Genomic DNA, 24,865 nt, shown 5'->3' on the forward strand with positions numbered 1-24,865 from the left:
AGTTATTCCAAGAGAGGTGTCCTGTTCATGTGGCATATTTTAATATGTTTGGGCACTTCTACTTATTTCTTATTTGAAATAAGCACGGTTTATTGCTATATTTCTAACACTGAAATGGAATGAATTGGAATTACACCACTTCTGCATTTAAGGCACTCCTGGTATGCTTTGCAAGGGTCTATTTCCATAATGTGAATTTGGCGCAAATAATCATAATAATTCAGTCTATTCAATATACGACCCTAGCTACATGAAAAATATTAAAAAGAAATATATATATTATACATACTGTAAATAACACAATTATGTGTCTGTCTTTAGCCACAACTAACCATTGTTTTAGTAATTGATTAATCTGTTTTATTTATTATTTTGTCAATGAATCAGAAAAAATCATTTCCATTCAATTTAAATGAATTAATATTGAAGTTACTGGTTTGGTCCATATCATCCCCCCCAAAAAAATAAATAAATAAATAAACGGGTGGATTGGTTCCAAAAGCTCTAAGTTAAAGCAAATCTTACAAAGGTAAATCTGCTTACACGGAAGACTGCAGAAATCGCATAATTCATTGTTGAGAGGCTGGAGTTCTGAGGATTTGGGCAATTTTAAATTATAGGTATCAAAATGATTAGCAAAAATTATTAATTGTTTGACAGAGGAGTACATACCCCTAGTGAATGAGTAAATGGAATGCCATCTTATTTTACAGACTGTTTAAGGATGTGGTTCTCAAGATACAGACAGCTATTTTAAAGGGGCACGATGCAAGATTCAGAGTTTTTGCATATTTGCGACCCCTCTGGCAAAACGTGGAATGGACCCCAACGACGTGCACACGGCCAGGAGTGTGCGCGGCTTTTCGGGCACGAGCAAACCTCCAAGTTAATCGAACAAACGTAAACCCGGAGCACAATGCCTTTTTCATAGGCTTAATAATGTCTCAAGAGGTAAGAAACGTATTATTAATCTTCAAGTTACTTTGTATGTGAAAGTCATTTTGAGTGACAAAAGCTTACGAAATTACAACCTTATCAAACGTAAATAGTGCATCCCGTGAATCCGACGACGTTGAGGATAGCAGTGCGTTGCTAATATGCCCAAGTGCGGAAACATTGGTAAGCGACCGTGTGGTAGTTTTATTCTGCACTGCTAATCATAAATAGACCCTATCGTATTTTCGTTACGAAGTCTTACCTTTTAGCAAAAAGTCAACAAATTGTGGGCCCCATTTCATCCCCAGAATAGCTCTTAGCTCTCTCCACCTGACGAACGCTGCTCCTATATTTATCCGCATCCTCCCGTGACGCTGGTCTGAAAGTTTTTTACTTCTCTTTGTCTTCCGTGGCGTCTCCATAAAGGATTGAGACGCATCGGGTGCAGGTCTCTTCAAGTCCATCTTGAATTAGCTGTACTGTCCGTGAAGTTGCGTGAACAATCGCGAGAGCTAACATGGACAATAGCGTGCACGCGCATGACGTCAGGCTCAGAGCCAAAGCTAAAGTTTCCGGCCCGAACGCTCCAACATTTTTTCCTTTTACAGAAAAATAGGGGCAGCAGTCATTGTGCCACAGTAGTGTACTCCTGTGCATAATACAATTCTTAAAACATGTGCAGGTGAAAAATATGGTTATTTTAACACTCAAATTTGAGTCTAATCTTGCATCGTGCACCTTTAATGGTGAAATAATTAAGTAATAATTAAGTCTCTATTTATATAGTGCTTTCAAACAGCCTTAGTTGTCACAAAAGAAAATCATTATAAAGCATGCCACAAAATTAAAATTAAACATATTTAATGTTTTTCCCCCATCACTCTTTACATGGATGGGAGGCACTGCCTCACTTGCCTATCCATCAGGTCAAACGTCACAAACCAGCAAAATGACACGGCACTTAAAATCACACAGGAATAATTCAATTACTATGACAGAATTTGATTCAGTGAATCAAAACACTATAACAGACTTGGTTCAGCAATTGAAACCTTCCACAAGCTGTCTTCATGAAATACCTTCTGACTTTTTCAAAACTATTGTGAAATTTGTTCAAATCGATTTGCAGCAAATATTAACTGCTCACTTCAATCAGGTGAGTTTCCTAAACCCCTGAAAGTAGACGCCGCCAAGCCCATTTACAAAAAAGAGAATGCTGGATGTTTCCTTGTTAGCAAATTATATAGACCAATCTCAAACCTTCTCTTCTTAGCCAAAATTGTTGAAAAAGTGTTTTTTAATTAATCAACACAGCAAATTCTTGAACTCAAACTGATTTTTTTGATAAATTCACCCTGTCAACACCAGTGTTGCCGGTAACGCGTTACTTAGTAACGCGTTACTCAAAAAAGTTGCTTTCTAAAGTAACTAATAGTCTAACGCGTTACTTTATTCTACAAAGTAGTCTGATTAAAGTTACTGTCCAGAGAATCAATGCGTTACTCCATATTTTCATGAAGAATGCAAACTATCTCACTGTTGTAACAGTCACAAACAACTACTGCTAACTACGAAGATGAGGCAGAAGTCATTGATCACCACACTGAATTCAGCCATGGTCTGGTCATGAATGGTTTGCACATTCAAAACAAAAGTGATGATACTTTTACTACCAGTTTTATTAACCAACAGGCACACAACACAACAAAAAAAGTGTGCATTATGGACCATAAAAGTGGTAAAAAAAATAATTTATTTCCATCCTCAACTGGTCCGTGAAGCATTATGGGATGAGGTCGTCTCCGCCCTCTCGCCAGGGGGAGTGACGTCAGACAAGTTACGTTTTCAGTAGGGGTGGAACAAAAAAACGATTCGACCGAACCATCGTTCGTCAAGGGGAGCTAAACGACCGTATCGGTTGCGAGTGAGGCTTTATGGTTTTCATAACAATAGCAAGAGTTCTGCGCCGTGCTCTACTTGTTTTGTTTACATTTCAGTAGCATCACCATTCAAGCTACTTCCGTGTTTCCGTGCTCGCGACACGGCGCGCGCGCGCGCAACGAGTGACAACATGCAACAGTGGAGACAGTTAGCAGAAGCCGGTGCCGTACATCTCGGTATTTCCCATGGCTATCGAGTCCTCTCGGTGCACTTGTATGTCCCGGGCCGGAGTTGGTACTGCGCGCGAGCCAAAAAGAATAACTCCCGTGACGATCCAATGCATGGATTCAAACGACACAGGTATGTCCCACAGCCAACACACCAGCTATGCTAAAAGCACACTGCAAGTATCTCATTTCTCAGTTTGTGGCTCCCTGTCAATGTCTACAACTAGCATGAGCAGCAGATAGGAGAACTGAGACGTGCCCGCGATTACGACAGCCCAAAAAACAAAATATAAACAGTAGTGATTCTGTGGTCATCATCGTGTCTCAGATTAAAAAAAACAAAAAAAAGATGTCATACATTAACCAAAAATGAAAGTGATGACAAAAGAAAAAAAATTTGTTAAATACAAAAATTGTTGATTAAAAAGGGAAATGAACTTTTGGAAATATTTTTGCATATATTAAGTGGTTAAAATGTGTTTGATAGATTTATTGTTCCATAAGGTGGCTTCATATTTCTTTTGGCTTATTTCATGTCTTAAATTTATGTTTCTGAAATACTTCACAATGTGCAAATATTCTGTTTAATTGTGTTGGTGTCTGTCTAAAGGTTAAATATTTATATTTAACATTAAATTATCAACCTTTTGTTTTCCTGATCCTTATTTTGAAGAGAAAAAACAAACAAACCAAAAAACAATTATAACTGTCAATAACTACTAATAAATATTTAAACTGATACATGTGTACACACTGGAATAGCGGAACAAACAAACAATAGAGGAATTTAGGGGATTTTCATTTTCAACCTGGATAGATTTTTATTTTTTGTTTTATAAAAAGTATTTACGTTACAAGAAGTCAAGAGAGACTGCCTATTTTGTTTTTCATTAAAAAAAACTTTATTTTCATGTTAAAAATGCACTTTCAATAAAGTATTTGGAACTCCGTTTCTACTGCATTATTTTTATGTTGAGATGGTGTTATCGGCAGCTGCTGAAAGTAACTAAAAAGTAACTTTTAATCTAACTTAGTTACTTTTAAAATCAAGTAATCAGTAACGCAATTTAGTTACTTTTAAAACCAAGTAATCAGTAAAGTAACTAAGTTACTTTTTCAAGGTAACTGTGGCAACACTGGTCAACACACAGATGTTGGGTCCCATGTGGGTTGCATATGGGCTGGTGAATGGGTCCCATCTGGGCTGCCCAGCTGGTTCCCACTTAATTTTGGCCAGGGATTTCATGATGGCCCCATGTAGGAAAGCCCAGATGGGCTCAAGTTGGGCCTCATATGGGCCTGAGTTAAAATCTACATTGGTTTAAAGGTGGCCCTCATATGGGCCCGAGCTAAAACTAGGGATGTCCAGATCACACTTTTTTTGGACCCGAGTCAGAGTCCAAGTCACCTCATTTTGAGATGGGCTGATTCCGAATCCCGATCCGATATCCCGACATTTGATTAAGGAGAAAAAACGTTTTTTGTTTGTTTGTTTGTTTGTTTGTTTGCTTGTTTGTTTTTTGTTTGTTTTGTTTTTAAACAAAACTACCACAACACCTTTTATATGGCGAGTGGACAGTGGTTAAACTAGGTAAAACATTAAACCCCCCACCCCCTTTTTTTTGGCACATCTATGAGTTACTCAAAGGGCTATTTAACCAGTATATTTCTTTTCACAAGAGCTTTATTTTTGAGAACCTACTCTAGCTGTTTTAAAGCTAACTTGCCTCTCTTCTACTGATGATTAGTCAGGAATGACAAAGGCTAGAGCGAAACATTTTTTTTTTTTTCTGATGAAAGATGAAGGTTTAACCTTTTTTTTGGTGTGTATATACCCATAGAACACAATATTCTGTAGGCCGTCAAAAATGGGTTAAAATCTTGTAAAATGGCTGGCACTGAGGGGTTGGCAGTGCTGCAAATGGCTGGCATTCAATGAGTTAAAGATGACTTTTTATAATCTACTTCCAAATACCTCGGTGCCATTTCCTTGTTTCGCCCCACCACTCGATGGCATTAATAGTGTCACTGTTGCCAAGTGACGCCATGCCGCATGCTAAGCTGTATGGGAAAAATGAAGTCTCTATACGTCCACGCAACTCGAGCTTTAATAAAAAGTTATAAAAATTACCTTATGTATTTATCTGATTCCTGATTGGGAGACGTTTGATTCCGAGTGATCGGGCCCAGTTTCCAATAACGTAATTGGATCTGGACGTCCCTATTGTTAACTGCTGTGTTTGTTTATGGTTACAGGTGTTGTCTTTCCTTGTTTAAAGCACACTGACTTGCCTTGTGTATGAAATGTGCTATAGAAATAAACTTGCCTTGCCTTACCCTGACCGCACGTCCCTGGGACTGCGGCTATTATATCCTAGCACTGAATTGGCTGACAATGAAGTGGGCATGTCATAATCTGAGCGTAAAGTATTGGAAATGTTACAAGATCCTACAAATAAGATATTTCATTTTTGCTTTTTCTTAGAGAATGATTAAATAAGCAAGGACAACATGAAGTGATTTGTGCCATGTTTTCAATGTCTGCGGTCTCTTACAATTAGACATTTTTCCATATGTACAATAACTTCATTGTCAACTACATAGCTACAAGATCCACACGAGCATTGGCTCAAGGCAAAATAAAAATGTGGTTTGGAAAATGAGTCTGATAATGTGCAGTGTGCTGGCAAATACAACAGCGCAAACCAATCAAGGCTGCGTAAAAGCAGCTCAAGAGGCGGCTGTGTGAGTTAGGCTTGCAACGAGGTATCGCGGCTGAACGCGACGAAAACCAAGCAGCAGCCTCCGTGGGAAGAAAGCAGAGCCAAGGGAAAACAGCCTGCAGACGGAGATGCTTGCCAACAAAAGTGTCAACTTCTCACGTCTTGTCGCTCAACGGACGTTTGCAGGAATCCCACTGATGGACATTTGCTTTGCAAAATGACCAATCAATAAAGAGGACACATCAATCCAAAAAGGCCAGAGGGAGATCAGACTGTCGCGCTCATGTGAACTACCACAGGAAATTAGACACACATTGAGTGATTTCAAGTCATAGCAGAGTTGTGAATTGTACGTCATTTAAAGAATAATTAATGTCTCTGTTCCACAACAACTTTGCAGGATTTATTAATGCTATCTAATCTCACACTGTCGTCAGCACCTCTATTCATTCTTTGAGTCTGTCCTGCCGATAGTGGGGCGACACATTCACGCGCACACATGCGCAAAACAGTGCTGTGCCAACATTCAAGGGCATTATTTGTTCACCATGTCGTCCGCAGTGGTGCCCTGTGGCTCACTGGCAGCTCGATACATCGATGATGTCCAAACATTCAGATCCCAAACATGGAGAAGGTAATGTCAAAGTGGTGTGTGTGTGTGTGTGTGTGTGTGTATTTGTCCTCCAAAAGCTTGTGTCTAGCTGCAGTTCCCTGGCCTTTAATGTCCCCAACGTGACAAAATCACTACAAGCCAGCACAACACAAGGAGAAAAGATCTACGGGGCATCACATATTCTTCCAGATGAAGAGGTTTTACGTGTTCTCAGAGTAAAGTAACTCTTCTATGCTACTGAATAAGACAGAATATTAGAAAAAAACTGTAAATGACTTAAATGACTTATTTTCTTCCTGTGGGGTTTCACGGTGGTAACTCGTTTGGCGTCGTCCACATCTCTCAGCAGTGAAGTTGATCAACAAAAATGTGATCGAAATGTGGACGGAGTTAACATTATCATTGAGTAGATATTGGATGCAGGAGATACCAACGAATGAAATTCATTTCATTTCAAATTCATTTCCCTTAATTTCAAGGTAGATGTAGCCAAAAAGTTAGCATATTAGCAATCATTTGTAAATGCACCCACTGGGTGATTCTTTTTTGGTGAGTTAAATGGTTTATATCAAAGGTAAGACTTCTTAAGGATCCAGACACTTTTGTCATTTATAAATGTTTAAAACTTGCCTATTGCTGAGGGTGACCAGACATTGATTCCAGATTAACTACTTCCTGCTTCTGTGTCTAAAAATCCTAGGAAATTTAGTAATACTAGCCTAATGCTAGCATGCGATTTTTTTTTTTTTTTTTTTTTTTTTTTTTCAAGGATGCATCTGTCGAGGGAGGATGCATCTGTACTTGCTCCTGCACTTTTTTCACTATCTTGCTGATTTTTACATGAGGATTTTTATCCACATTGTTGCAACATGCCTGGCGGAAAAAGAGCTGACGAGATTGAGGAGATAAAATCTTCTCTTGCAAAACTCAACCAAACTGTCACCGAAATACTTGAAATGAATAAGAGCATTGAGCCACTTTTTCTGGACATTCAGCAGTCGAGGAAAGACACAAAAGAAAAAGGTTGTCATATTGTCGCCTTGAAGCAAAAAGTGAATGATTTGGAACAGAATCTTCGTATCAACGATGTGATAGTCACAGGTATTAAAATCATACCACACCACGTGCGGCCGGCACAAGTGCAGTTGATTCTGACCAAACTTCAGTGAAAGAGACTGTGGAACATCAGGGGACAACTCAACTCAGAGATTTGGAATTAATAGTGGATCCAGTGCACATTCAGATGTGCTTTTCGCTTCCAACTGCGGGGACACAACCACTGGCAGTTCTGATCAGGTGTCAATCCATTTTGTAAACTGCATTATCCTCACTAAGGTCCCATGTAGGAGGGCGTCTATCTCAGGGTAAACCCTGGACTGGTTGCCAATCAATTGCAGAAAATATCATCCTGTCTCATCCAAGCCTACGTTGAAGTGTTGTTTATATACACTTTCAATTTTTATTTAACAGGTTGTGATTTGTTGCTCTCATGTGTGAGGCTATTGCAAGGCAGACACTTGCACGATTTTGTGGCATGAATTGGCACGACTCGAGTCGTGCCAGTGTGCGAACTAGTCATAAAGTGGCGTGAAGTGTGCGTAAAACCGTCGTGACTGTGTGTCATGTCGGGGCAAAAATTTTGAAATGTTCCAAATTTTAGTCACGACAAAATTTTGTGACCGGGTCGTGAACTATGCGCAAACTGTTCGTGAACTGGTCGGGACGATGCGGGAAGGATGCGCGCCACGCCACGACTGTCACGAAGTGCCACGAATAGGATTTGGGGAGGCCCCCTTTTTATATGGCGTCCACAAGTCGGCACGACACCGTCAGAATTGCACGAACTCGTCGTGCAAATGCGGGAAGTGCATAAACTATTCGCAAACTATGCGCCAACTATGCGTGAATTCATCGTGCCAATTCATGTCAATGTGGAAACGAATGGTCACGCATTCATGAACTCGTCGTGAACAGTGCGGGAACCTCCCAGTTACTTGCCACGACAAGGTCGTGGCCAAAAGTCGTGCATGTGTCAGCCTTGCATAAGGCCCAGAATATGTCCCAGAATGAAACTCTGATTTTGGAGTATACTTGACTTCCTTTTCAGCTATAAAGATTATATTCAGTGACTCTATTCATTGATATTGCAGATGACAAATGTTTGAAGCTTGGATAAGGTTTGTGTTCTGCGTGTGTGTGTGTGTGTGTGTGTGGGGGTGTGTGTGTGTGTGTGTGTGTGTGTGTGTATGACTTCTTCTGTCGGCCAACCCACCTGTGATCCTCGAGAGCCTCTTTTGTGTTCCCAGTCTGAGCGGGCTAGGATCTGTGAGACAACAAAGACACAACTATTGTCAAATATCTGAAAAGCTACAACCAAATGGACATAACACTCACGGGTCACAACAATAGGCACAACCTCCACAATCCAATTATGTCAGAAGAGCTGCATCAACCATTTTGCCTTTTCAAAGATCACATTTTGATTAACACAAGAGTTAATCCAAAGTATTGGAAACCACTTACAGCAGTAATCATGAAGTCGTTTTTTTGTTGTAATTCTTTGACAATGGCAATCAAAATGCATCGTTAAAACCTTTGTCAAGGCAATATGTTTGATACCGATTAGATTATTCTTATTATAGTGCGCATTTGTGGAAAAAGTGGAGAAGCCAAGCGATTGGTAGTTGTAAATGCAAAAATGAGTTTGTGTCCTTTTTCCCCCACTTTCCACTAAGCGCAGACATCAAATGCAATTTCACAGTCAGGTTTGGTTTACTTTCGTTCCTACTGGCTGCCTAAGGGTCTGGTGGAGGCGGAGGATCTGATTACAAGCCACTGTGTCCTCCTCAGGCCTCGCAAACACCCATTTTCTTTTTCGTTCACTTTCTCCAGAGCCACTGCCTGCATTAGAGCACTGATGTGTGCCGCAGAAATTCTGGACAGCCAAGTCACGACTCAAAACTCGTTGGATGTACAGTATGTCGGCTCTGTGGTCCAAAGACGCCTTGACAAACCCGGCATGTCACTGTGACAAATCACCACGCAGCACGCACCAAAGGCAAGCGTCTCAGTATCGGCGCCAAACGGATAATTCAGGTGTAATTGAATGTGTCACAGGGGCTTATTGAGTTGTGTCATGCTGTGGGCTAAAAGTGAGGATTGGCCTGCAAGCAGCTTGTGCAGACACCAGTATGATCCGTGTGATCCGCTAATGCTGCTTGACTCCAAACAAAACACAAACGGGACTGTTGTTTTTATTTGCTTGGATTTAAGCTTGGTTTAAAAAAAAAAAAAAAAAAACACAGATACAAAACATAAAGCACAACTGACATGAATTTTTAACAACCGTAAATCACTGGCTGGCCCTTTTGCTGCTGGGCAAAAATAGATTCACACGCAGATATGCAACAAAATACTCTGCATCATAAGAACTAGGGCTTGTTAAAAAGACAACATACAACAATGGCTCTCGGTAAGTAGTAAATTTATTACTAATTTTTACGTTACATTAGAATTGTATGGATTGTTCATCTCTGAGTGCCCTGCTATTGGCTGGCAACCAGTTCAGGATGTACCCTGCCTAATGCCCAAAGCCAGTTGGAATAGGCTCCAGCACCCCCACGACCCTCGTGAGGAGTAAGCGGTTGAGAAAATTGATGGATGGATAAAATTGTATGGTATTGCGAAAAGAAGAATCTGCAAAATGATTTCAATTTATTTTCATAAATAATGAATCAAAAATATTGTAGTGCAAATAAATAAATCGATTTTATAATTAGTAAACTCATTTTAATGTTTCACCTCAAAGATACAATAGCTACATTAAAAATCTTGATTTAATTAAATGTCAATTTGTGAAATCTCTAGTTGAATTAATGGTCATTCTTAAATGAATTAAATCAAAATTCTAATTATATATATATATATATATATATATATATATATATATATATATATATATATATATATATATATATATATATATATTAGTGGTGCTACAGATCACAGAAGTCACAGTTCGAATCACAAATTTGAGTCGCGGATCGGATCATTTTTTGGATCGGAAAAAAATAAATAAATACAGTAGTTCTTTGCATTCATTTATTTTGTAAAGCACCTTTTCCCATTACATTAAAAAAAAATCAATTCAAAATGTCTAGTATAGCCGTTTAGGATTTAGGAACACAACTTTTAAGTGCAATATGAGACAGAAACTTTTTTTTTTTTTTTTTTTTTACATGGCTCATGTGTAAAATAAGGTATTTATGGCTTAAAGTTGTGTTCCTATAATCTAAACAGCTAAGTTTGACATTTTGAGTTGAATGTTTTTCTTTTTTAATGGGCAAAAGTATTTTATAAAATAAATGAAAACAAAGTTCTATTTATTTATTTATGTATTTAATAATGAAAATGACCCCGTGCAATTTAAGGCACATTCCCTTCCTGTAAATATGAAGAATGAGTTACAAAGTGGCGGCACGGTGGATGACTGGTTAGCACGTCCACCTCCCAGTTCTGAGGACTCGGGTTCGAGTCCAGGCTCCGGCCTTCCTGGGTGGAGTTTGCATGTTCTCCCCGTGCCCGTGTGGGTCTTCTCCAGGTACTCCGGTCTCCTCCCACATTCCAAAGACATGCATGGCAGGTTAATTGGGCGCTCCAAATTGTCCCTAGGTGTGCGTGTGAGTGTGGATGGTTGTTTGTCTCTGTGTGCCCTGCGATTGGCTGGCAACCAGACCAGGGTGTCCCCCGCCTCCTGCCCAGAGCCAGCTGAGATAGGCGCCAGCACCCCCCGCGACCCTTGTGAGGAATAAGCGGTCAAGAAAATGGATGGATGGATGGATGGATGGAATTACAAAGTCGCCTTGGTCCAGAATATTGAAAAAGAATGAAAGTAAGTTGCTCCATTTCTCCCCAGAGCCAACATTTTCAAACCCCTTTCAAACCGACAGCCTCAGTGTTATTATAAAGCTTGTATGGGCTTAAATAAAGGCCAGTTTGGAGGAGAGAGAAAAAGACAATTATAGACCCTTCCAGCTGACGTCACTGCTTCGCTCCTGCTCCGCCTCCCAGAGGGCAAGCCTCCCATAACAAATGAATGTAGAGAGCTTGATTTTCGGCGAGCGTTTTCGTTAAAAGGTGGGAAATATGTCAGGTGCCACAAAAAAACGTCCCGAGGAGGACACTACATTAGTGTGACTCATTGAAACCAGTTATCACTACTTTCATGGTGTAAATTGTCATTCATTAAATCGTTTGTGTCCATTTGTGTCGCCTTGCTGTATATCGAAGTCTTCCAAGCTCTATCTTAGCTTGCTAGTTGCTAACAAACAGATCGCACGTTTACAACACATTCCTCAGAAGAGATCAAGCCCGTTAATTGTGATAATCGTGTTAAATCGTTAACTTTTTGCTCAAAATTACTTGAATACTTATGCAAAAAAAAGTATGAATGATTGCTTCACTAACGATAATGGCTCATTCATCATGTCTGTCTCGAATTTACAATCAGAGGTTAATGTTATGACCAGCTGTATATGAACAAGGGAAAAACTACCTGATCTAAAATGATCTGAACATATCCTCGTACTTTTTGTGGGTGTAAAGCAGTTGCGTCGTAGTTTCATGCTAGCCACCGTGATCGTCTTTCACTCCTCACTGTCTTCCACCTGGTTTAGTATCACTGCCAGCAGCTGAAAGAATGATCTCATCTCTCTTTGAGCCATTAGAGCAGGGGTGTCAAACATAAGGCCCGGGGGCCGAATCAGGCCCGCAATGGGGTTTAATCCGGCCCGCGAGATGGTTTTGTAAAGTAAAAAAAAAAAAAAAAAAAAGACTGTCGGCCCAATTGATCAGCCGGCCACAATCAAAGCTTATAAATTCATAATTACACAAGTAAGTCTCAGTTGAGCAATGCATCTTGTACATGGAATTGCTCTGAATGTCGTTATTTTAAACACAATTTAAAGTTAGTTTGTTTAAAAAATAAAAACATGAATCAAACACAAACATGCTGAATAAGACACATTCAACTACACATATGACAAGGATTAACGTCCTTATAACTTCATTAACGGCACCCGGCACACAATCAGTGAACAATATACAGGTTTATGCAAAAAAAAATGTGGACAATATTTGTACAGATGCGCCCCACAATTTAGGGCTGGCCCACAAATAGCGAAAATCTGCATGTAATTGACGGCAATGTTTTAAAAATTATTTTACAATTTTACCGATCCGGCCCACTTGCGAATATATTTTCCTCCATGTGGCCCCTGAGCTAATATGAGTTTGACACCCCTGCATTAGAGCATCTGTCGGCCGCGCACAAGTTCACCATAGCGTTGGTAGCTGATTTATCAACTGTTTAACCTATTTCATAGGTCACACTGTTTGCTTTCTAATTCACCGCAAGGGGCGTGATCAGAACCGACCACGGATCAATGATGATCCGTTGCATATACGATATTTAATTTTACAATAAATACATTTGACAATAAACTACCAACAGGGATGCGTGATACATCTTTTTTCAAACTGAGTACGAGTACTCAACTCTTGATTAGTCTCCATTACCGATACCAAGTAGCGATTCTACTAGTAGTTTTGATACATACATTTTCCCCAAAAACAGTGATGGATAATTTTAGCGAAAGACCTATTTATACCAATATAGCATTTTTTCATGGCAAATTTATATTCTTCTTATTTCTAATTTCTAGTTCCTGATTGTAAATTATTGAAATAACGCTGGTATTGACACCAATACCCATATTGGGGATCAGTACTCACCCAAAAAGTATACAAGTATAAACAGACAACCATTAAATTCCAAGAACTTCCTCTGTGCATCAATTCAAGGTACAAAGAGCAGCTGTTAGTGAAGAAAAATAAATAAAAATGGAAGTTGAAGTAAAAACGATGGATGGGAAAGTACATAAATAGGTATTGGTATCGAGTTGGTACCTAAAAAGCTTCCCACTGTTTTACAATCAGGAAATAGAAATTATAAGAATAGAAAACTGCTATTAATTCCATGTAATTTAAAAAAGAAAATAGTATGTTGAGCTATACGGGTCTTTCTATAAAATTATCTGTTATTGTATTTTTGGGGAATTTTTATGTATCAAAAGTGCTAGTGGTATCGGTACCTGGTATCAGTGACTACTCAAGAGTACTCGTCCTGGTATTGGTCTGAAAAATAGTGGTGCTGAACATCCCTATAGTAAAAACACTGCCAAGTCAATAAAACTCTTAAAGGATTATTTTGATATTTTGGCCTGCAAGAACCTTATTCACATTCTGAAATTTACTGTAAATGGACATTTTGAATAAATGAACAGAAATAATAGGAGGGTTGTTCTTTCAGTCTTCATTCTCTTGATAGGGTGCGCAGTTAATCCACACGGTAAAAGGCTCATTTATTAGATTCACTGTAAATGGCAGCCAATTAACCGCTTCATTAAAGCTTTGACAACAGCACCGGTGCTAGCAGAGGGCTGAGTCAATGACGAGCCTGAGTGGTGCCAGTTATGAGCATCTCCAAGTGCACACACAAACAGTCTTATGTAAGCCCACCTTTCATGTGTGTGCACCGAAACACAGCATCATGACACGCAAGGCTCTGTCAGTGCGCTGTTTAACGGGCCAAAACGTTCCCTCGCATCAAATCAGAGTGCAGACTATCCAGGACTACTGAGAATGTGGTTTGGGTCTGAACAGCTAATACATATGGATGAGTTACTCCTATAGATGCAAACAATACGGTACATAATGGTTTGTTTTCACCACTGGAACATCATGGCCCAAAATGTGTGCTGAAATCCTGGTATAATATGTGACAAAAGTGTCCGGATCATGTGTCAAAAAATCAAGTCTCTTAGTATTGACACAGTAGGTCACAAGCACTCAAGAGGATCTTTGTCTTAATGAATACACTTGCAAAGGTTAGAGAACAATCTTTGAGGATGTCAAGAGCCAACAATAATGTTCTCATGCATCATCCAAACCCCTCGTTCCTCACTTGGAGTTGGAATACTCTGCAGATGCTTAATGAATTATTCCCACAGGAGCTTGATACGTGATGCTGTTTATCCTTCTCGACTTGTTTGCTATCCACTTTGCGCACACCATGAGGTTAATGTGCACTGCTGACCGTAAACATACCAAGACCGCAAATTGGCAGTCAAAGAAGCATCTTGCTTACTATGTAGGATGGAGGCAGACGTATCAGAAGAATACCTCACATCTTCTCCAGATATCATCACCCAATTAAAATAATTGCCTAAGTCATTTGTTTTTGCAGTTTGTTTGTTTTTTTGCCTAAATCATCAAAAAAAAAGAAAAAAGAAAAAAACAAACAAACAACGTAGGCGATCATTTTAAGAAGGCGTCTATAAGATACCTATGGTGAGATGACATTTTGGATCTCAATTGGGTCAAGCCTTAAAAGGGATAGTTTGGATTTTTTTACATGAATCTCTATTTCATCCTCACCTCCAGTGGTGTGCGATCAGCACTGACTTACCCCTGACAGCGTTCTGTGACACGTGTTCTGGTCCGGTGTTAGGCGAGAGGTAAATAGTCCGGCAAGTTGGCTGGGGCCACCTCAATAAAGCGTTTTCTTCTGAAAACAATTTGTGTTCAAAAGAGTGATACATTTGCATCACAAAACTCCCTCCTGAAAAAAAGTCAGAGTCCATTACCGCCGGGCACTACTTTTCTGTTCGTTCGTATTACTGCGCGGTGCCGCACATGCAGCTAATAGACGCGCACTAATCTACAAGTTGTTTGTCTTTTCGAAGGCGGAAGGCGCAACTATCAGCTGTCTACAGGGCGACGCGCAGTAATACGAATGAACAGAAAAATAGTGCCCGGGGGTAATGAAGTCTGACTTTTTTTCAGGAGGGAGTTTTGTGATGCAAATGTATCACTCTTTTGAACACAAATTGTTTTTCAAAGAAAAACACTTTATTTAGGTGGGCCCAGCCAACTTGCCGGACTATTTTCCTCTCGTCCAACACCGGACCAGAACTCGTGTCACAGAACGCTGTCAGGGGTAAGTCAGTGCTGATCGCACACACTGGAGGTGAGGATGAAATAGAGATTCATGTAAAAAAGTCCGAAGTATCCCTTTAAGATGATCCCAACGCTAAATGAAGGTTCTTGTAACATTTTAGAGAGGTGGAATGCACCGTACAATTCGATCTCTTTCAAAAATGGAATGACACGACTATCCACTGGTCTGCCTGAATGCGCACGCTGACATCTGAATGAGACCCAACGAGCCCTTCCCGACCAACTCTAATGCAAACACACCAGTGTAAATACGACTTGCACTTAACCTTAAACATGTGGTAAGAAAGCAAACAGGTGCTTGGAGAGGGAGACGGGCCAGACCTACACTGCACCGACCAGTGAGACTTTTTTTTTTTGTTAGCAAGTATGCATTGACTTAATAAGCGATGTGCGCATTAAGTTTGCACATGCATGAAGAAAAAAACGAGGCTACCAACTACCATATCAATTGGAATGGCGGAGATTAGAGTGGTGACAATCTTTGTGTAACTGTTCACTTTAAAGCTTGCAAGTCAACTTCCTCAATGTCAGTAAACCACATGCTATGCATGCTAATAAAAAACGGCAACTTTCTAGCGGTTGAAACGTTACTATGGATCCAATTCATTTTCCATGACCGTTTGCTAGTTTCGCCTACCCACAATGCACCACGCCGCTATCCATAATGCACCTTGAATTCGAGACATGCACATCACTTAGGAACAGGTTGTGCTGTACTTTTTAAGGGATCAAATGTAATGGGCCAAGTTAACAATCAATCATAAATCAAACTTTCACATTTTAATCCTAGGTTGGAAATCCTTTGCCTTGATAACACATTGCCATCACCTGACGTTGGATTTCATTCTTGGTAAGGCGCTGCCAGGCGTCTACTACAACTGTCTTCAGTTCCCACCTGAGGCCTTTTCCCTTCAGTTTTGTCTTCAGCAAGTGAAATGCATGCACAATTGGATTCAGGTCAGGTGATTCGCCAATGCATAAAATTCCACTTCTTTTCCATCAAGATTAAACTTTTGCTGCTACCAAAGTATTCTCCGGGTCATTGTCGATCAGCACTGTGAAGCGCCGTCAATGACTTCGAAAGCATTTGGCTAAACATCAGCAGATAATATTGCTCGAAACATCCTGCTGCATTTGTCAGCACTCACGACATAACAAACACAAGGAAACAAGTTACACTGGCAGCCATACATTGAGAGATTTTTTGTGTTGCTTGTAAGACAGGAGGGTTACTAGAAGGACAGGCACATTAAAAAAAATGTTTGCCAGATTGAAAATAGTAGCAGCTAGATAAACTTCCAGATCTCCTCCTTGTCAGAGTGCTAAGGGGGCAGCAGAGTGGGTGTCAGCCATGCCATGGCCCCGCGCCACAGCCCACAGCAAGCCTCCATCTCTGAGGTGCGGCGCACAAACAAACTAGATGAAAATATTGTTGTTTGCCTTGCTCTCGCCAATAACAAGTTAAGAACCACTTCCTAGTGGGTGTAAGCCGCAGCCTCCATCGTCAGGCCCCGCATGCACACAAGACTGTCATCAACTGGCTGTGGAGTCATTTTTTATTTTTTTTTAAACTGTCTTGAAAATGAGCCGGAAACGGCCTCATCCCAAATATAGCTCAGCGCCAGATACAGTATGTGCACGTGTTTCTTAATCATTCATTCACGAGCTGCGCTTCATTAGCCCTCGCTGTTCATCTCGCCGCGTCCTACTTTACAGCCTTCACACATTGATGTGTGTCTGCGTGGACTTTCGTGTGGCCTGAATTGACTGAGATGCCACTTGAGTATTCAATGAGGACAATTAAAAGGAAGGGAGAACGAAAATAATGCTAACTTTCCAGTTGGTTTAAATAAGATCAGTGTGCAGGATTTAGTAGCTTTAAACAGGGATTGTGTATGCACCTCTGCACTGTCCAATTAAACTCCCTGCGTTCCTTCTCACCAAGTGTACAAGCTTGAAGTCGTCCAAAGTTCAAATAAACATCTATTTACATAAGAGTACACCTCGCTGAACTTATATTCAACCCTGCCAACCTTGAGGAGACAAAATCTTCCCCTTCTTATTCCTTCTTTGTTCTTCTATCAGCGCGCCATGTCGGAGATAAGCTGACGTCTGCAGCGCTCTCCTCTGACATGCCGCTCCACTACCAAAAACTAGGTCACATCCTGCAAGTCTCTGACGATCAGATGAGCTCGTCGGATATTACAGTCGTTAAATCATAAGTCATCTGTGCAGCAATGGAAGAGTCCGCTGTTCAAGGTAAATACTAAATGAATCATTATGAAAGGTGTACAGTATTCTGGAAAATCTTACAGGGAATTTATGTTGAAAACTGTTTCTGCAAGTTGTCATGAATTAGTATAGGGGATTCTATATTTGCAGGTATAAATTACAATTTTTGTTTTTTGTTTTTACCACTCATTTAAGTACCTGAACATTTTTGAGTACATCTATAATTGTGAATATATAACAAAAACCTTTGCAAACATTATGATTAGGCTTTATATGTTCACTGATCAATGGGTTAAAAAAACAAAAAACAAAAAAAAAAAAAACAATACCAATCGCCATCACCAATCCGATCACAAGCTGGGAGCAATACAACGATTTATTAACCATCCATTCATCCATTTTCTTGACCGCTTCTTCCCCACAAGGGTCGCGGGGGGTGCTGGCGCCCATCTCAGCTGGCTCTGGACAGGAGGCGGGGTACACCATGGACTGGTTGCCAGCCAATCGCAGGGCACACAGAGACGAACAACCATCCACACTCACACCTAGGGACAATTCGGAGCACCCAATTAACCTACCATGCATGTCTTTGGAATGTGGGAGGAGACCGGAGTACCCGGAGAAGACCCACGCGGGCACGGGGAGAACATGCAAACTCCACCCAGGAAGACCGGAGCCTGGACTCGAACCGGAGTCCTCAGAACTGGGAGGCAGACGTGCTAACCAGTCATCCGTGCCGTGCCGCCAGCGATTTATATCACTTGTTTATTTAGTGTTTGTTTTTTGTTTTTTTAAATTAGGCTTTAGGCCATCAGGATTTTTAGAGTGAGTTTGAAATATACAATACTTTATCACCAATTCGATCAGTAGAGGGAGAAACATATCCGTTTGAACAACTTGTATATTTACACTACAATTGACCCTCGTCATAGTGAAATCCATGAATAATTGACACCCATTGAAATGCATTCGAAAAATAATAAACTCCAAAAATTTTTTTCAAAAAACACTGATTAACATGTAATGTTTACAACATCTGCACTGACATTAATGGAAAAAAAAAAGCATTAACATCACTATTGTCATTCAGGTGGCAGGAGGTTTTGTGAAAATGCTAAAGCTAAATACTATTGCTATCTTGGTTCGACAGCTGTAAACAAGTCCATGTTTAGCAAAAGTTTAGTGTGTCTGTATTTCTGTGTTAGTTCAAACAACATGCCTTCCTGCTAGTTGCATCTGTGATTCGCTGAATGTACAGTCGGAAATTAACATAACGTGCTTAGTGATCAAAGATATTTTTAATTAAATACATATTAAAATAAAATAAATAAAACGTACTATAGCTGGTTCTTACATTTGATGTAAAAATAAAAATAAAAATACATGCACGCTATCCTAAAATCAGATTAGCTTTCCAGCTTACATAATAGCCGACACTATGGCAGCACATAACAACTATGGAGTGAACGTGGCTCTTTTTGCTTTAATGTTTTATTTTGTGGATCTGATCAATGACATTATTGATTGATCGTAGAAATTATGACATTACAGTCAATAACCATTCTTGCATAAAATGCCAAATATCCTATAATTCATGATCCAGTCAATCAGATCGGTGTAATGTCTAATTACAATGTAATGAATAGGCCGATCATATACAGTAATAAACTTTCTATGGTGCATGTCCTCATTAGTCCCATCTGACTTATTCACTGGACTCAAACACTGTAACATTAAGTTTGTTTATTTATTTATTTATTTATTTATTTATTTATTTATTTATTTATTTATTTATTTAGTTATTTATTTATATATTGATACATTGATAAGTTGATACGGTTAGTTAAACTATCTCGCACTAGCGGGTCCAGGTCGAGTCCCTCCTACGTCCACTCGAGCACAGGAGTCTCTCACTGGGGAGGAGACTTTGTAAATCTGCTCTCGTCGACCCGCTGATGGGAGAGTATGGAGAGTGAGAGTCATTGCTATTCAAGCTGGCTAATGTTTTACAGGTTTTAGCGAGGGGGGCCAGTCATCATGGGTCATTTGCGTCATCACTGGAGGGAACTATTAAGGTAGGCTGCCAAAGCAAGACGGGCCGTGCACAGGAAATGAGGAACACGCTTGTGTCTATGCAAAGTTTAACGCGCCGAAACCTCTCTTTTGGCATCTGCTGCGCTCTCACCGTAAATGTAATGGCCATTAAAATGCTCACATGCATTAATATTATTCACGATGTGTTTTAAACTTTATGTGGACCACCTCATCTCCCCTTCACGCTTTCTTACTTCGATTCTGCTTATTGTTGACTAATGTGTGACTAATGAGCTTGATCATCCTTAGCTTCCTCAGGGAAGGACTTAGCCTGAGTGCAGAGCAATCCTTCCCATATGAGTCACTAAAGGCCACATTGATGCTACATCATGACCAACACAGAATGTACATGTACATGCTTGTAACCTTATTCGGACTTCAAAAGGCCTGGATGCTTTCAACATCCCAAAGATGGGCGATTATTTATTTGTGATGTTTTTGGTGTGCAAGCTCATTTCCCATTTGTCATGCTCGTGAACTCAGGTTGGATCAAGGAATGAGGTTCTCGGCTCTGTGCATTTAGGGGATCTGGCAGGTTAAGACCTGGCAGCCCACCTCAAAGGAGCAAGCCAAAGCCATTACAGTATAATGGACCAGTCAGGAATCAGGATTACCGCTGGGGCCTTGCGAGGCGAAGGAGAGAACACAGCGTTCACTTGTTTGTTTGTTTTAAAAGCCTCCGCTCTGTTCCGTCTGCAAGGTGTCAGTTTGCTTTGTGCGTTTTAAATCGCAATCGATTCAACGCAATGGACAGAGTGTTTGTGGCTACTTGTTGACCAAGTCAAACTAGAGTCACAGGAAGAACACTCAAAACATGTTATGACACCTAAAGATTATAAATGGTCTGCTTTTTATCTCCACCATATGGTGCCCAAAGCATTTTACAAAGCCTCACATTCACCCATTCACACATTAGTGGCCGGCTGCTGCCATGCAGGGCGCTACCAGGTCCACTGGGAGCAAATCAGGTTTGACATTGTCACCAGAGGAAGGGATCCTCGCGGATGGGAGACGACCACTCTACCACTAAGCCATGCCACCCCAAAGATGGACATTTTAATCAATCAACCAAGAGACTCAAGAGAAACTAGTGAGACAAAAACGCAGGACTTGGCAGAAACCAGGAAAGGAGTTGTTGATAGCGTCTTAACTAGTTTGCAAAATCAACAAACGACATCCACGTAACATTGTGGACACACACTGCACGCATTACATCATCGTGCCGTGCCGCAATATGTGCCTATAGTAATTTCACCTGACCGCCGCGCAATTGCTCTCCATCCATCCATCCATCCATCCATCCATCCATCCATCCATCCATCCATCCATCCATCCATCCATCCATCCATCCATCCATCCATCCATCCATCCATCGCGGGGGGTGCTGGCGCCTATCTCAGCTGGCTCTGGGCAGTAGGCGGGGGACACCCTGGACTGGTTGTCAGCCAATCACAGGCGCAATAGATATTAAAGGCTAAATAAATCTATATTTCACACAAGACAATAAGGATAAAAATAAGCTAGAAAAAATACAGTCTGGTACAAGAATTTTTGCGATGGAGATAGTGTTTTGTCAGGCAAATAAATAAATACAAGAAAGAAACGCATGCGTGAATAAAGTCATAAACGTTTACAATGCGATCCACGTGATCCATCAGACCAAATTATTATTATTATTATTATTATTATTATTATTATTATTATTATTATTATTATTATTATTATTTATTTATTTATTTATTTTTTTTATACTATTCACACAAAATTCTATGTACATCATGGTGAAGTTAGCCTTCTTTCTTGCTTTTCATTTACCGTTCAAATTGTTTTGATTTGTTCGCCAATACGTGCTGCTTATTAATACGCAGATTAGTTGATTTTCATTGCCAAATATGGGGTGAAATAGCGGATTTGGGGCGGGGAATGGTGTGGAATCTGCTGCACACACTGGTTGGGATCGTATGGCATTTATAATGGGAACTTGCGTGTAGATATGCGTATGTGTGTCTACGCGTGGTTTTATAAATCTCTTTTTTTTTCTTTCTGTGTACGTGAGTTTTGAGTTTTGTTTGTACGTACTTTCCTGCTTTGGTTTGCACGCACAGTTTTATAAATGAGGCCCCTAATGAGTCTGAATGTTCAGCAGACGCAGTTGTCTCTGTTTTGATGACTATGGAGCGTATTAAAGCCATTAAATTGGATTTCTGCAAGCGGTGCAAAGGGTTTGGGTGCAGTTCCACTGTAAAATGCTTTTATGAAGCCATAAGTCTAACTGGAATAGGCGACAATATTTATCTTGGACGAGTGCTTATACGTCAAGAGCAACTTAATGACCAGTTGAACAACACGACAATTTGACCTTGAAATGAGAGCTTTGGAGTATGAGCGGGCGGTAATTTTCGACAGTGGTGCAAACGGCACGGAAAGCTTTTTGATGTTCGAACGGTCGGGAGTATTAAAGCGCCACTTGGCAGCTGACGCCGAATAAAACGACGGAGTTGAGGCCAGAGGCGATGGAGGCAGAATGTGAGCGTGCGACGCGGCCCACGTTGCATACATTGTTTCATCTTTTATTCACACGTTTGACTCAGCAAGGTCTCTGCTCTGTCGACGCTCATCAGAGAGACCACACAAAAACACACACGCAAACACACGCACTCGATGCTTCAAGAACATTTACAATTCCATCAAGTTTCCCACAGGACTCCAGCAAACACACAACCCAGTGACAGCCCACTAAAGTATGCTCTTTTAAACGACACCCTTTATAAATCACTGATAAAGCACAGGAGACCAAAGCATGAGTACCAACTAATCTGCAGCCTGTAATAAACCTGTGTACATGTACAGGACATAAATCTCTGCTTCCTCTTTTTTTTTTCAAGGTGGAAAAGGTTGTATTCGAGCGTTCAGAAAGAGGCTAACATAAGACCCGTGGGTAGGTTTCCACCATCAGCTTGTAAAGCGAGAGTTGTCTGTAACATTCCCAGAGGGCCCACGTAGCAGGAATGCGGGAATCTGCAGCAACCGTGAAGGTACAAAGACAGATTTCCCTGACCAGCAGGCTGGCGTGACAATAGAGCTTGACGCTGCTAGCTAGCTTATAGGGAGAAAAAAAACCCAAGCCAAACGCATGAGAAGCTTTGGTCCTCTAGGGAAATGAATGACACACAGCCATGTTCTTTGAGTGCTGCCTCACAAGGGCTGCGCGGGTAATAAACAGCATCTAGGCTACATGTTCCACTATCAAAAATTCTGATGTCGTGCTGAATTCCTGTCATAGTTGTAGTAGGAGGATCACAGACCACCCAGAGTTGTGTTGACTGCAGAAATATTTATTATTGTGTATATTTTTTGTGGAAATATGCTTGAAAGCTGTTTACATGTGTAGCCATTGATGGAAGACATTCAAAGTATTCAACGCTATTGGGAACTAAAATACTTGCTTTTAATGACACTGTGAGAAAGGTTGCAATGTAGCTAATATTGTAGCGATAGTTTGTAGTGCGGCATAACACTGAACCAAAAATTGTTTCCTTAAGCTCTTCTAACCAAAATAGAACCATGTTAATTGTGTCAAGGCGATTATGATTTCATCACATACGTAGCATACGTAGTACGTTTACGTAGCAGGTCAAAATCAAGTATTGCTGAACACATTACCCAACATTCAAGGGAAGACGTAGCAATGAGGAACCCATTCAATACTAGCTTTGTATCACATATTTTATCTTTATTAATTATTCTGCCTTTCTACCACTACGGTAATTAGGACCAAGTATACATTTGCCTCCCAGTCACATTCATTTGTTGGTTTTGAATGAGAAAATCTAGCAGTTAAAAAAAAAAAAAAACATTGAGGAAGAGCCAAAGGATACATACTAGGGGTGTGAATTGCCTCGTACCTGATGATTCGATCCGTATCACGATTCATAGGTCACGATTCGATTCGATACCGATTAATCCCGATATGAATTTACAAGTCGATTGTTGCGATTTTTTTACTCAAATTTAGAAAATACCATTCAGTAAACTTGTACATGTACACTGTAAGATTTGTATGAAAATGTATTATTTATTGATCTGAAACTTCAGTTTTATAACTGTGAGCCACTGTATTTAACAAATAGGTTGTAACCTTTTTTCATGTTAGAACAGCATTGAAATAAAATATTAAGGTTTAATGTTCCATTAATATAACAGTCTTCCATTCTTAAGGTGTGAAAGTTAGTCGCTTTTTTAAAATATTTTTCCATCAAAAATGGATGTTAAAAAATCGATTCGGCTGCCTATTGAATCGATTCGAGAATTGCGTGCTGTAGTATCGCGATATATTGCCGAATCGATTTTTTTTTAACACCCCTAATACATACTGTATGTTAGTTGGCATGACACCACAGATAACAGTGACGTTAACACCCCTGATGAATGATAGAATGAAGGAAAACAAAACACAAAAACAAACAAAACAAAAAAAAACAAGCTGTTCTCACTTCTCCATGCCGTGACAACGAGGCACTCGAAAGTGACTATGCCAGCCTGAAGCCCCGGTCCACACGCTAGCTGTCAAGTCATACTACCAACAATTAGAACTACCAACTACCACCTGGCTACATCTCAATAGGCCCGGCACGTCTGCCGATTTGGTCACCAAAAGTAGATTAAATTTTAGACTACTTAATACCAGGCCTAACTTGCGGTGCTGGTGGTGGCTTTAAATGAGGTGCAGACAAACAGATTGTGAGCTCCATGGACGTGTGTGGTGGATGTCATCATATTTCATTCATAAATATGACAACAGTGTGGAAAAATCCATCTGAATCCTTGTAGAGATCAATTCAAAACAAATTACTGTCATTATGATCTTAAAAATCCTATTATTTAAGCTTTTAAACATAAACCAGCTCACTATAAAATTAAAAACTAACAAAAAGCAGAATAAAGTGCTATTATAAAAGCAATACCATAACAATATTGTGGTTGGAATTTTCTCTCTGGTGTAGAAATAAAAGTTGTTTGGCATTTTGATAACATGGTGAATTGAAGGCTGATGTGCCTAATGTTGTCCATTGAGCGACTGT

At 40.1% G+C, this 24,865-nt stretch overlaps 1 protein-coding gene across 1 annotated transcript in view; it reads right to left on the reverse strand.

Annotated features, from left to right (window-relative positions):
- The window catches only part of LOC144015661 (cGMP-inhibited 3',5'-cyclic phosphodiesterase 3A-like), a 95,450-nt gene that overhangs the window by 38,868 nt on the left and 31,717 nt on the right, over positions 1-24,865 (reverse strand). The window contains exon 2 of the mRNA XM_077515850.1: positions 8,653-8,703. Coding sequence (XP_077371976.1) covers positions 8,653-8,703 — 51 coding nt within the window. The remainder of the gene's footprint in view (positions 1-8,652; positions 8,704-24,865) is intronic.

The sequence above is a fragment of the Festucalex cinctus genome, chromosome 3 (assembly GCF_051991245.1).
Source record: "Festucalex cinctus isolate MCC-2025b chromosome 3, RoL_Fcin_1.0, whole genome shotgun sequence".
Lineage (NCBI taxonomy): Eukaryota > Metazoa > Chordata > Actinopteri > Syngnathiformes > Syngnathidae > Festucalex > Festucalex cinctus.